Source organism: Serinus canaria, chromosome Z (genome assembly GCF_022539315.1).
Source record: "Serinus canaria isolate serCan28SL12 chromosome Z, serCan2020, whole genome shotgun sequence".
NCBI lineage: Eukaryota > Metazoa > Chordata > Aves > Passeriformes > Fringillidae > Serinus > Serinus canaria.
The window spans coordinates 36,942,032-36,956,763 of NC_066343.1; the positions used below are offsets into that span (position 1 = coordinate 36,942,032).

Sequence of the window (14,732 nt, forward strand, 5' to 3'; positions counted from 1 at the left end):
ACTCTGTCTTCATATCTTTCACACTGATCAATGATGATGAATAAAAATGACAGTCAGCCTTGCCAGGTGTTTTTTACAGCTGTGAAGAGTTGATCAATCATGAAACTACCTGTAATTAGTTAACAACTGATAGAAATATATTCAGTAATAAATTAAACACATTAATTTCATTTATACTCTCCAACTTTATTCTTCTTAAGGAATAAATAATACCATTCATTATCTGCACTTTATGGGAAAAACATGCTTTTCTCTCCCTTCAGCTATAACTCTGTTTTGATTCTCATCAATCCAGGTATGCTGGCACCAGAAACATTTTTCTGCAAGACAAAACATGCGAGTCTGGTAGTGCTATGTATTTGTTCTGCTCTCTGCTTCTATTCAGTAGCTGTATAAAATCTGTCTCAGATTATCTCACAGATGAATGGAGGATATATTATTAGAATTTTGAAAGCCTATTTTGCTTTCAAAGAGATTTGGAGCTGTTTTGAGAGAAAGCAGAGCTGGAACAGTACCAAATATTCTTTCCTAACGCTGAATTCTTTTACAGTTATATTCATGATTTTTGTATTAATATAGCCATGTTTTAATGCTCACATTATGCCCCTTTGGTCATTGTTAAGTCTTCCCTTATGCTGTAAAACTACTTGTCTGTCATTCCCTATTACAAAAACGTTTTAGACTGTGAAAGGTGATATTACTTTTACTGAACTAATGTGAAAGGTAAAGGAAAGGTCACTGGCACCACAGCATGGAGGTAAGTGCGGGTCAGCTCTCCAGTGAAGTGGACTGTTATTATTAGCTGCTGACTTATTCTGATAGTGAAGTGGTTTTAAAATGATGCTATATAAATTAGAAGGCATGGAAGCACAGTGTCAAGAGTGGGATCAACTGACATTTCCCATGCTTAACTTCGTAATCCTATTTCCTAACATAGATCCATGTCCTTCTTTAGCCCCTCAACTATTAAAATATTTATGAGAACTCCTGCAGCAGCAAGGCCTCTGAGAATCTCTTCTGACACCTAACACCTTTGCACCTGCTTTTTTGGGTTTCACACCCCTCCTGCTAATGTTTGATATTGCATCTTATACCAGTTCCATAACACAGCTGTTGTTTTGCATGGATTGACACTTTGACCACCTGCATTGGAAAGCAACTCATCATGAGCTTTTAGCAAATTCAAAGAGAATGAGCAAAGAAGGACAAGATTAAATTCTGTCTAATGATGATGCAACCAAGCCAAGAAATTGGAAAACCACTTCTAATACTGAAAAATGTATTTACAGAAATGATGGCCCAATTACAGTCAATTGGACTCTTCCTAGTGAATTAAAATGAAAAATTTACCAGAAGTTGACTTCCCAGTTCCAAATTAATCCCTTTATTACAGTACTTCTCTCTGTTTTGTGGTCCTGAAAAACCCTCACAAATAAAATCATATTTTTAGCAAATCTTATATACGAGTCCTTTTCAACTTACAACCATTTTCAACAAATATGATACATGGCTCCTTTGCAACCTGTGAAAAATCTTACTGACCTAAAGATTCAACAGATTCTTTATAGTCCCTTTTAATAAGACAGGAAGGACCTGTGGGTGAGTTCTTCCAGTGCCTTGCTGGATGGTGAAACCGCTGGGAAGTTAATGTCCTGTACGTCTGACTACATTTTTTATTTATAATTGTCACATGCATTGACAAAAAAAAATAGCAATGAAACAAGACAGGTTTAAAAGCATACAGATTTGAAGAATAATGTGCTGGTAAAACAAGCTAACCTTTTACATTTCTGTAGAGATGGCTAGTCTCCCACCTACCAGGTAATGACTTTGACATGTGTCAGTCACTGCTCACAAAGACAAGAAGTTATATGGAAATGCCCAGTGGGAACTTATTTGAAGCCTCCACACACACGCATAGAGCTTGTGCCTCTGTTCTTCCTGCTAAATGTATGGCTTTGATGAAGAGGACTGGACAGACTAGCAAAAAGAGGACAAAAGATATTGAAAATTTTCCACTTGTTGAACCATAGTTTTTAAAATTTCAATTGGAATTTTATTAATGTGTAAAAAGTTATTTATGTCTGTTCTGGATACTGTTCTGTTTGAAAATCATAGGTGACTAATGTTAGTGCCTAATAAATCCCTGATCATGTCAGGGGTTTTTTTTAGGGTCACACCTGTCAGCATTATTAAACAATTTGAGACAACTATTTATAATCATATTTTTCAGGTAAGCAAAGAAGAGAAATAGCACCAGTTATAACTCCTGTGACCATAGAAAGCCTTTCCAGAAGGAATGTATTCCTGGACCCATAGGTCATCAATGTAAGTAAACTAATTGGTGACATAAGGATTAGAAGCAGCCTGGGCTGCAGTTATCATACACTAATGAAATTCACACTCCTGAGAGATATGAGTCAGTTAAAGAGCTAAGTCAAGACCCTGAGCTTTAGGAAAGAAAATTTCCAGCTTCTCAAGGACTTAGCCAATAGCAATCCCTTGGGAAACTCACGTCAGGAACAAGGGTGAAAAACAGAGCCAGTAGATATTTAAGGATGCCTTCCATAGTGCACAAGATCCTTCTATGCCCAGGCATAAATGATCAGGCAAGGATTGCAAGGGACTGGAATGGCTAATCAGGGAATTGCTGGTGAAACTAAAAGGAAAGAAGCAAATACATAGCAGTACCAAGGAGAGGTAACCTGAGAAGACTATAGGAACATACTCCATTTGTACAAGGATGGGGTGAGGAAGGCCAAGGTGAAGCTGTAAGTGGATCTCTGCATCCCTGTGGACCCCTAGGGGCTGCAAAGGCACAGCTGGCTCCTCATCCTCTGCACCACGGGCTGGCTGCAGCAGAACCTCAGCTCTGGCACCTGGAGCACCTTGTCCCCTTTCTTCTGCACTGACCTTGATGTCTGCAGATTTGTTCCTCTCGCGTGGTCTTACCCCGCTCTTCTCTGGTTGCATTTACATCTGCACAATAACTTTTATTTCATTATTAAATACAGCAGAAGCATTTCCACCATTTCTGACTGACCCAGCCTTTTCACTGGTACTCCAAGACTTGGAGGAAGCTTCTAGCAGCTTCTGATAGAAGCCACCCCTGTGGCACCACAATACCAAAACCTGGCCATGCAAACCCAATGCTCTATGCTAAGGCACACAGAAGACTGGGAGACAACTCAGAACAGCCAGCAGATCTTCACCAGGGAAATGTTCTGCCTGCTCAGCCTAGTGGCCTTCTACAGTGGAATGACTACATCAACACATAAGGAAAGGTCATGGATTCCTGTAAAGTCTTTAACTTGGTTCCCCACTACATACTTCTCGCTGAGATGGGGAGACAGGGATTTGATGGCTGGAGAGATCAGTGACTAAGGAACTGTCTGGGTGGTGTCATCCCCAGCATACTGGTCAATGTCTAAATATCTGGATGGAAGCTGGTGAGAAGTGGTGTGCCTCAGGGGTCTGTACTGGAACAGTGCTATTAAGTGTCTTCACCAATTATATAAGTAGTGGGACCAAAGGGACCCTGACCAAATTTGTCGATGACGCCCAGATGAGTGGTGCAGTTGACCTGTTTGAGTGACGTGATGTGATGTGATGTGATGTGATGTGATGTGATGTGATGTGATGTGATGTGATGTGATGTGACCCAGAGAGATGTAATGTCATCCAGAGGGACCTGGACTAGCTCAGGAACTAGGTCCACATGAGCATCATGAGATTTATTAAGATAAGTACAAGGAGTTGCACCTGGGTTAGGACAATCCCAGTACCAGCCCAGGCTGGGGGTGAACAGATGGAGAGCAGCCCTGCCCAGAAGGACTTGGAGGTGCTGGTGGGTGAGAGGCTGGACATGACCCAGCCATGGGCACTCCCAGCCCAGAAAGCCAAACGTGTCCTGGGCTGCATCCAGAGCAGCGTCGGCAGCAGGGCCAGGGAGGGGATTCTGCTCCTCTGCTCTGCTCTGCTCTGCTCTGCTCTGCTCTGCTCTGCTCTGGTGAGAGCCTGCCTGGAACCCTGCTCTGGGGTCCCAGCACAGGAAGGGCATGGACCTGTTGGAGTAGGTCCAGAAGAAAACAAGAGAAATTATCAGAGTAATGGAAAACCTTCTCTGTGAGGACAGGCTGAGACAGCTGGTGGTGTTTAACCTGGTTTTAGGGGAGACCTCACTGTGATCTTTTGGCTCTTAAAGTGGCCTTCCAATTAAGATTGAGACAGTTTTTAGTAGGAATTAATTGTAATAGGACAAGGAGTAATGATTTTAAACAAAAAGAGTTTGCAAATAGATGATATAAGAAAGACATTTTTAGCAATGAGAGTGGTGAAACACTGGTACAAGCTTCCCAGAGAGGTGGTAGATATCCTTTTCCTAGAAATATTCTAAGTCAGATTGGATGGGGCCCTTGAAATATATTCTAGTTAAAGATGTTCCTGACCATGCCAGAGGAGTTGCACTAGATGATCTTTACAAATCCTTTTCTACCCAAACTATTTTACAGTTCTATGATTTTGAAAGGTGTTCAAGTCTGTGCTTGTTTGTATTAGGACTCAGCTGAAACTGTGCATCAGAAATACAAAACAAGATTTAATTTTATCTTTTGAAAACATAGTGTGTTAAAGCAACCATGAAGCATAACATTCTAATTTCTCTGAATTCCAAAGATCAGTATATACAGGATTGACATGAAGATGTAGGTGTTCATAGATATGCACTCTGCTTGACAAATTATTCATATGCTTTAACAGTCTCTAACTTCTTCCTTTTGCGCTACCCAGATGATACAGAAAATATTCTGATCACTAACTAGGACTCCTCAGACATAGTACTGAACACTCTTCAAGGCATAATAACATTGCAAAAAAAAACCTTTAAAATTTGTTTTCTGTATCAGAGTATCTAGTGCAAGCATTTCTGTATTGGTCCTGGTGCTGTGGAATGGCTTGTCTGCCCTGTGACTGACAGCATGTGCTGTACCAGATGGTACGGATGGAGGAAATAAGAACTTCTTCATATTCCCTCTCTTCTCATTGAAGTTCCTTTGGGTCACATAGATACTGTTGGCTGCAGCAATTTTGTTGGCAGAAAAAAAGGAATCCACACCAAAGCTGTCTTTTTGAAATATCATGCACAGGAAACTCTAATTGTGCGATTCGCTAAATAATTCTAAAAAGCAATACTTTCTGAAGAAAGCACACCTGAAAATAAGGTCAGGGCAGTTTTTCTACAAACTTTAATAATAAAATATATTATTTATAATACAGTTTTTTTTTTTTCCAGGAAGAAGAATTTTATTGCATAGCCTGTATAATCATAATAGTAAAAGGAACACTATCCAACAGTTAAAATACAAATACCAGCATCATACTAATCCTTAAATTCAGATGCAAAATAGACTAGAAGTTTGGAAATAAATTTACCCATCTCCTTCCCCCTGTAATTACTAATATATAGTATATAGTATAATACTATATATTATTCAGTATCTTATTCAGTCTCTCTCTCACACTGTGGTGAGAGAGAGACTGAATAAGATACAGGGCACACCTCTCCTGAGCATCTTAGTTAGAAGAACAAAGTCCTTCCCACCTCAGTATCTTACAAGATATGTGCCGTATCAGGGAGGATTGTGCCCTAAGCCTCATAGTGTACCTTCCTCTGCTAAATTTGGCTACTGAGGTCTGTAAGTATCTGTTACATGGCTACTTAAACATAATGTCATGAAAGTTGACTTTTCTTATGTACACGTATATTGTATTTCCATTTATATTTTCACTCATGTCTGGAGGAAGATATGGCTCATTTGCAAGAGCAGCTAATATAGATTTGAACTCCACTGCAGATCCCTGAACTTTCTCTGCCAAGTTTTACTTTCAATTGATACTAATCAAATATTGATTTTAACTAAATATTTAAAGTGTTAGACATAATATCTAAATATTTAGTTAGATAATATCTAATAAATATCTAAATCTAAAAATGTTAGACATCCAACAACAGAACAAATTTTTAAAAATTGAAAGCTAGACACTGAAACAGATTGCTCCTCCTTAGACATAATATGTAATGGTATGAAGCCCTAATCCTTGAGAAAGTAAAAGATGAAGAGCACACATCCTCAGTTTTTTCTCATTTAGCATCAGATTACCTCATTTTAAAATTTAGTGATATGACTTACAGAGTGTTGAAGCCTTTACAAGCAGAGAGAGAGTTTTTTGTTAGAAATGAAAGGACAAGTGAGCAATGTGCTTTCCTCCTGTGGCTATTGCACAAGGCACATCCCTCAAGAAACAGTTCCCAAGCACATCCAAATAGAAATAGCCCAGGCACTTGGACATGCATGCTCCTAATAGGCTGATACAACTACTTCATAAGGTGCATTTGGACAAGAATAATGTTATGGTTTTGGATGGGGTGTCTCTTTGGCCATTACTCTATGTAAAAAAAAAAAAAAAAAAAACAAACAAACAAACAAACAAACAAAAAAAAAACTTAAATAATTTCTACTGGGCTGCATTTGTCTTTTATTACCTCTGACTAAGTTTTACACTGAAGAATACTGATGCTGTTCTCACACACTCCTTTAATCTTCCCAGAAGAAACTTTTAAGGACTTGAAAGTCAAATAAAATTTTAACTTCTTGAGAGAGCATAAGCAGGAAATATTTTTATCAACATTCTATGTTATTTTTTCTATTGGTTGCCAAGTTTTCTCTTTCTTCCTAATGTTCTAAAGAGAAGCCATTCTCCTACCAAAAAAGCTTGCACATATTTGCTTTATTATAATCTCCAGTTCCCAGTACTGACTCCACATGAGGGACACAGCCAACCCTTATGAGCATTTCTCTGGATTAATGGATGTTAACAACGATTCTATTGGACAATAAATGATGTAATTTAACTTGTGGTCATTAATACTTATATTGCTTGTATTGCTATATTCTATGACAATGTGCTGGCTGTGTGGAGAGCTCAGGGAAAGACACTCTGCAGAAAGACCAGAGGCTGCCCTAAATGGATACCAGCAATTCCATATGGCTCCAATGGACTGAGCACAGGAAACAGCAAAGCTCCTCAGCAAAGTGTGTGGTGTCACTCTAAGAACTGATTTAAGAAAAAATTCACCAGGGAAAGGGAGAAAATAAAAAGAGTGAGAAAGAACAAAGAAAATATCGAGTCAAAGCAGGAGGAAGCGGAGGTGCTGTAGTAGATCTCCACACTACAGCTCATGTAAGACTCATGCTGTTGCATTTGGATATTCCTGAAAAAAGCTCAGCCCACGGGGACCTCACACGAGGGGAGAACAAAAGTGTGAGGATGAAGGAGAAGCAGCTATAAACCATTGTGTGCTGGCTGTAACTTCCCTTGCCACCCTGCACTACTCAGGGCTGGAATAGGAATCTGAAATGAAGTTGACCTTGGGAGAGAGGGGAAGATTTTTTTAAATTGTCTTTGTTTCTTACTACTGAAATATATAGATACAAATATTAAATTAATCTTCCCAAAGTACAGTCTGGTTTCCCTACAAAAGCAAATGAGAAATAATCTCCCTGTCTTTATCTTGAACCATGAGATTTCTCAAAATATTTCCTCCCAATGTCATGCTGAAGAGGGGGATGAATGATCAGACAGGTAGGCATTTGGCTATTCAAAGCTAGCCCAGTAGCCCAGTACTATTTTTTCTGTTTTCCCTTTTTAGACTGTTTAGACTAATTCAATATTTTAATTCATTAAACAGTTACCTGCTAATCACTATTTGTCTGAGAGTCAACATCAGATACCTATTATATTAGGAAGGATTCTGATGCTTTTGTTCTGAATAACATGAGCCATAGTGAGTATGTTAAAGGTCAAACACTTAGCAGCATTTCATATCATTCAACAAAAGCATTCCTTTAATTCTGTGTTCAGCTTCCAAAGCTGCCCTTGAAATGTTGATTCTGAGAAACTCAGTTTATAATCTAAATCAGAAGAGCATGTATAACCTACCTCCCATATCACTACAAATATAAATTGAGTTTCAGCCTCCGGAGAACGACAATAGATAATGCCAATATTTTTCTTCTTGACCTTTTGTACCATACTAACATGACGTTGCTTGCAGTTTTTACTATTATATAAAGTTATTTGCACAACTCAATTTTTTTTTCTGTAAGTTTTAAGTGAACCATTAGGCCATAACCTACACTCAGTTTTGTGGTTTTCTATTTCATTGCATAGGAGACTTTAGGAAGGAAACAATATTTTAGAGCTCTCCAAAAGAAACATTGGTCTCTCAGGCTCAGCCCTGAAAAGACTTATATTCACAGGTAAGTTTCCATGCAAAGGCTACCCATAATACATAAACATGGGTAAATCCTTGTGCTACAAGACCTCTGTAAGCAGCCAGGAAAATATTCAGTGGTTTTTAAAACAGCAGTGACTGGGGGTAAATTTACCATCCACAGGTTTGAATATATTCACTATTCTAAGATAATTTTGTTTCATTCATTTGGCTATTCAAGACATACAATTTCCTGATTCCATTATGATTCCTTTTTACTAGTTAAATTCCATCTGTTTCATTCCCTGGTTTTGCTATCCAAAGGAGAAGAGGCAGAAGAAAGGAGACCTGCACTGCTGATTCTGTTATTATAGTTTCTTTTTCATGTCCATTTATAGTGGGAAGGTTCACTCTTTGTTTCTGTTTCATTCACTAAATTTTTTTAGCAATTCTTTTTAAATAAACGTCTTTACAATTTACAATAGTAATTGCTATTACTTTCCTCAGAAGAGAACATAAGTAGGGCTAAATCAGATCTCACATAAGTTTAATCCACTCCAACATTGCCTGTGAATCACCAGTAACAGATGTTTAGAGAAAAAGTAGGAATCAGTAAAGAAGAGCCTGACAGTTTTCCCTAAAGATCCCTTTACTCAGCCCCCAGAAATCAGGATATTAAGAACCTGAGAAATACAGATGACAGCAAAAATTGTGGTTAGGTACCAGCTAATGATTTTATTTCCCCCTGACAATAAGTCTCAAAGCATCTGTGGCAAAGAGCAGTTAATGCAGCCAACAGAAAAAAAAAATAATGTTGGTGCCAGCCTGGGAGTTCTTTTCTTAGTCTATTATACATTCATGTCATTCCTCACATGTAATATCCTTTTCAGAGAGATATTTGTGCTCATAGCAAATGCAGTGCTGTTTATAGAACTTTCCATACAGTTTTTAAACTAAAACAGACACTAGGAACTAAGTGTGTATGTGAATTTGACTACCAAGGTATATTTCATTTTTACAGAAAACAGCTATTTGCAGCCTTCTGCTTATTACCACAGCCAAATCCCCTTTAGGATCCTGTCCTCCTTAATATATCAGAATATATACAAGTAAAATTTAGTTACTGGAAAACCGAAACAAAGTACCTTGGCCCTGTTTAAGTGCTTCTAAGGCATTTTCAATGGTATTACTAGTAAAGCATTATTGTTAAAAACTTCAAGGAGTATGATTTAATCTGTTAAAAAAAGATTTGAACATTGTAATAAAATACCTTTAAAGCCAAATAAAAAAAGATGGAAACAAACATAGATTGTTATCTTACTTCAAATGGGAGTTCTGTTATTTCCATATTTCCAGACAAATCCAGTTTTTCTAGATTCTCACAATCACCAAGTTCTGGAGGAACTGACTTCAAATTATTGAAACTCACATTGAGCACTTTGAGGTTTTTTAAGCAGCCTGTGAGGGTAAGATAATTCAAATCAGTGTACTTAAATTTAAAATAAAAAAAGAGAGAGAGAAAGCAAAAATAAGTTAGGCAAAGAAAAAGCTCCTTGTTGTGCTGATGAGTAAGATTAATAAATATTTTCTGCAGTGATTACTAACATTTTGAGGGGAAATAGTGCCCTTAATCATCAATGGTTTTGGAGAGAGTTTGAAAGGAGACAGCAAAGACTTTCAAAGATCTTGTTTCTTCTAACAATGAGATACTTCTTGACCTCATTTGAAACTAGAGAAGTTGGCTTTTGGCTTGGCCACTGTAGAAAATTTATTTACCTGCCAACTGAAACACATCTTAGTAACTTTTATACAACTTCCTAATTGAGAGCAATCACTCCTACTAAACTTACATCATTACATTTAGTATCCTGCATTGCACACTTTTGATTATACAATGGATGTATGCATGTGTTTCATTATTTTCTTTATTGTGATTTATCATATCCACTGGCTTAATTTAAATGCCATTATAATATTCCTATGCTACATTTAGTTACAAAGTTTTTTGTTTCTTCAAGTTATAACATCACATAATTGCGAACAAAAAGAGGGTCGGAAACATAATTAAAACACAATTTCCTGAAAAAAAAAAGCAAGTTATTCTGTGATATAATCAAAGTGAAAGAAATTTGAATGTATCTAACAGCTGTTAGCAAAGGAATCATTAAATGCATAACAAAATGAGAACATTTTATGGAAAGCCTGGTTGTTATATTACATGAATACTCATGGAATTGCAGAATCACAAATGGATTCATTTGGAAGGAACCTTCAAAAATCATCTAGTATAAGGCCCTGTCCAATCTGTCTGAATACTTCCCATGATGAGTCATGCACAATTTCTCCAGGCATACTGTTCCAATGTCACATGACCTTCATCATAAAAAATTTCTTAGGTCTAATCTACACCTACTCTCTTTCCATTTGAAGCTGTTGTCCCTCATGCTGTCAGTACAGGCACTGGTAAAAAGTCTCCCCTTACCCTTTTCATAAGTGCACTTTAAATGCTGAAAGGTGGCAATACAGTGACAACAGAACCTTCTCTCCTTCAGTCTAAACCCTCCCAGCCATTTAGCTTTCCTTCACAGAAGTATTCCGGACCTCTGGCAATCTTCACAGCCTTTTACTGAAGCCATTCCAGCAGGCTCATGTCTTTTTCATACTGGAAGCCCCAGGACTGGATCAAGTATACCAGGTGGAATCTCACAATGACATCCTCCCTTCAACATACTGGTCACACTCTTTTTACTCAAGATACTATTGGCTTTCTGGGCTGCAAATGCACATTGCCAGCTCATATCCAATTCTTATTCACCAGTATTTTCAAGTCCTTCTCTGCGGGGCTGCTCTCAATCCATTCACCCCCAGACTGCATTGATATTAGAAATTGTCCTAGCACATGTACAGGATCTTGTACTTTCCCTTGTTGACTCCCATGAAGTTCACATGAACACACCTCTCAAATTTGTCAAGGTGGTCCTGGATGGCATCCCTTCCAGTAGGGATATCGACTGTATATTGTCAGGTTGTTATCATCTACAGTATTTCCCTCTACTAATTTATTTTCCTATAGTATTCCCTTCTACCCAGTGACAGAATACAGCATTTAGAAGGAAATGCAGAAGAAACAGAAATGCAATTCAGCATTTGGAAACTGGGAGAGAACAGCATCATTGTCAACAAGTTCTCAAAGCAGACAACACAAGACACACAGCAACCAAAAACTTAGATTAATCAGAGTCCCAGGTCTGGCCAGGACAGAACTAATTTTTCCAGTAGCTGATAAAGGACATGGCCAGGACCCAGACATTATTCTATACCACCTCACATCATTGTCAGGACTGGAGAAAGAGACTTCCTTCCTGCAAGACAGGGTTCTGGTTTGGCCAAGTAACCATGGCTGAGGGAGCCATCTGATTTATTAATTTTCTATTGTCAGGGTTTTTTTCTGTGTGAATTGCATCTTTTCTTGTAATTTCTGTCATTAGTATTGTGTTTGTTACTGTACATTTTATTAACTTATTTCTGTTTCTGGTTAATTTTCTTCTCTCAGTGTGTAATCTTTGCTTTTTGTTCCTCCCACTCTCCTCTCCAGAGTGTTACATGGAGAGGAGAAGGGGAAAGCCAGGGAGCAAGATGGAGTGGTGCACGGTTTGAAGAGTCTTGGGGGGCCACTGAATTGGGAGGTACCATTCCTAACTCATAACAATCAGTCTTCTATTTATAACCAATTTTTTAAAAGAATCTGGTGTTTCATTAGATTTGGTTGACACTGCAGAGTACAAAGTATCCTCGAGTCAGTGTCATAGTAGTGTCCTTATCCTTAAGACATTAACATTTAGTTAAACTTCTTCCAAAGAAAATGTTGGCTTAGAGTTGCTCACCTTTTGCAGTCTGTGGAAATCCTCACCAGAGGCTGTTTAGTGCTTCCACGGAAAAGGACAGAGAAGAGGCATAGGGACTAGAAAGTCCTACATATTTTCCCTGAGAAATTGCTGTTGCCAGAGCCAGAGACATGCAGGTTGATGGCCAAGAGATCACACAGCATTTTACATAAACCCCATAGTTTCCCTTGGACACAACATAGCCTTTAAATGATGACTGGAGCACCCAAATCATCTCACATGTGGCAGAGAAGGCACATATTATGATAACTCTGTTACATTAATATCTACAGGTTACAACAAAGAAAAACATAGGGTCTTCCACCCAGCTTCCTTCCAGTTCTAGCTCTGCCAGAAACTGAGGTGTATTTCAAAATTCAGCTTCCCTTTTAGGATAGTGACCTTATTTTCTTTTACTGTAAGCTGCTGGTTTAGTTAAAATAGAAGAAAATATTTCTGTAATACTACAACAGGGATTGTTTTGACAATACACTATTATCTGACAAGGGTTGTTGAGGTAATAAAACAAATTTAATTGTGTCAGCATGCAAACTACACTTCAAGCACCTATTTTTAGGTGCTTAAAAATATGGAAATAAATTATTCCCATATTTTTAAGCATCTAAAAATAAAAGAAGTTTAGTCTACTAATCAGGAAACCTCACCAAGTTTGGTATCATAATGTAGATGAAGATATTGTATCACATGCTAAGTGTCATAACCATGAATTTACCACTTCATTGCAACGAAATAATGACTGAGACAGAAATGTCTTAAAACTAGGGATTCAGAAAATAGCAAATTAACTTCCTCAACCAACCAATCCCTTCTTAAAGGAGAGCAAATCCCATTGGAATGAAAGAAGAACCATTTATTCAATATCCCTGGAATGTTTTGCCTGTTCTTTCAACACTGGAATATTGTACCGGTTCTATCTGGAATGGAGTTAGTGCTTCTCAAAGCAACTCATATGGTGTTATGTTTTGGATTTATGACCAAACAACATTAATAACTGAACAGTGCTAACACGGCAAAAAATTTTGTTTCTCACTCTGCTGCCCCAGTGAGTCAACTAGGAGTGGGCAAGAGGCTGAGAGGTGACAGGGCTGACACATTGGATCCAAACTGACCAAAGGAATATGCTATAGTCACATTCAGCAGTAAAAGCTGGATACAGGGGCAGAATGGGAGTGAGTTTTAAGGTCTCTGTTGCTTAAAGACTAAATGTGGATCAATTTGTGGTGAGTGAGTACTTTGGCATCCCTAGTTTGTTTACTTCTTCTTTTTAAACTGTCTTTATCCTGATGCATGAGTTTTCTCATTTCTGCCTTTCCCTTTCTCTCCCCATCCCCCTGTGGGAGACTGGACTGCAGGGGACTGACCAAGCTGTATTAGCTGCCTACAAGTGTTAAACCACAACAGATGTTGCTAATTTTTCAGTCACTGAAATTTCCACCTCTCAGTTCCATTAGTAATTGAAAAACTAACTACTAATGGACTACTAGGCAAGGCATCTGGTTTTACCAACATGTTAGTTACTGTCTCATCTAACTCTGCTCAGGTGGTCATGGAGCAGAACCGTTTATGAAAAAGAAATCACAAAAACAGTACAGCCTTTCTGGATAGTGTGATGGACTCAAGCACAGCTTCTCTGCCTGACTTTCACAGCGCCGGGCATGTATGTCAATGTTCCCAGTATGGTTTGCAGGTATGAAAAAAAAGATAAGTAAAAAATGCATCACATTTTTTCTTGTGATATAGAATGTCTCTCTAACACAACAGAAGGGCACTACAGATTCAACAGTCAATTTTCAGTAATTGTTGTGATTAAGATCATGAAAATTAGTGGCAAAAGGCATGAGTCATGCAATTGAATTTTATTTCCATAACAAATGCAGGACAACATAGAATGGGATGAAGCTTGCCAAGATCTGCCTGCAGGGAGCAATCTCTTGGAATTGTAGAGGGGCTATTTTTCACCTCTGGGCTCTTCAGTGGATTAAGTTATGCCACCTGACAAGTGAGCAGTAGTCAAGCAATAACACACCCTCTAGGAGGATAAGACATATATAAGACTAACCCGGATCTCCTGGATAAAATCCTTCCATGACCACTTCACATAATCACTTTTTTTTTTCCATTTCTCACATTCTATTTGAAAAGTAGCTTATTTTTTACATAAATACTGAATTTGTTAATTTTCTTTATTTGGAACAATCTTCAGATTGCTAGCCTAAATTTATTTGTAGAAGTTTTATAAAGATTCATTTTTTGTCTAGTTCATCTTTAAATAGGAATTTTTCCTTCCCTGGTGTTTATTTCTGATGTTTTCACAGGTTACAGACATCTCAGAATTAATTTTGCTAGCCTGAATAAGCCATTTTTTCTAGTCTCTGCTGACAAAATAAAAATTCCCCTCCTTAAATGGTCCTAATAGACTTATTTTGCATCTGTTCTCATCTAAAATTACTCTGTAGTCCTCCTGTGACTGTTAGATTTGGAATTTCATTTATTTTGTTTTTTGTATTTAACGATCTCTGACATGCTGCACAAAAATTGAATACATAATCTTGAGC

General features: G+C 37.9%; 1 protein-coding gene across 1 annotated transcript in view; it reads right to left on the bottom strand.

Moving 5' to 3' along the window:
* LRRC2 (leucine rich repeat containing 2) overlaps positions 1-14,732 on the bottom strand; it is a 73,766-nt gene that overhangs the window by 16,239 nt on the left and 42,795 nt on the right. Inside the window, exon 5 of the mRNA XM_009098300.4 lies at positions 9,594-9,730. Coding sequence (XP_009096548.1) covers positions 9,594-9,730 — 137 coding nt within the window. The remainder of the gene's footprint in view (positions 1-9,593; positions 9,731-14,732) is intronic.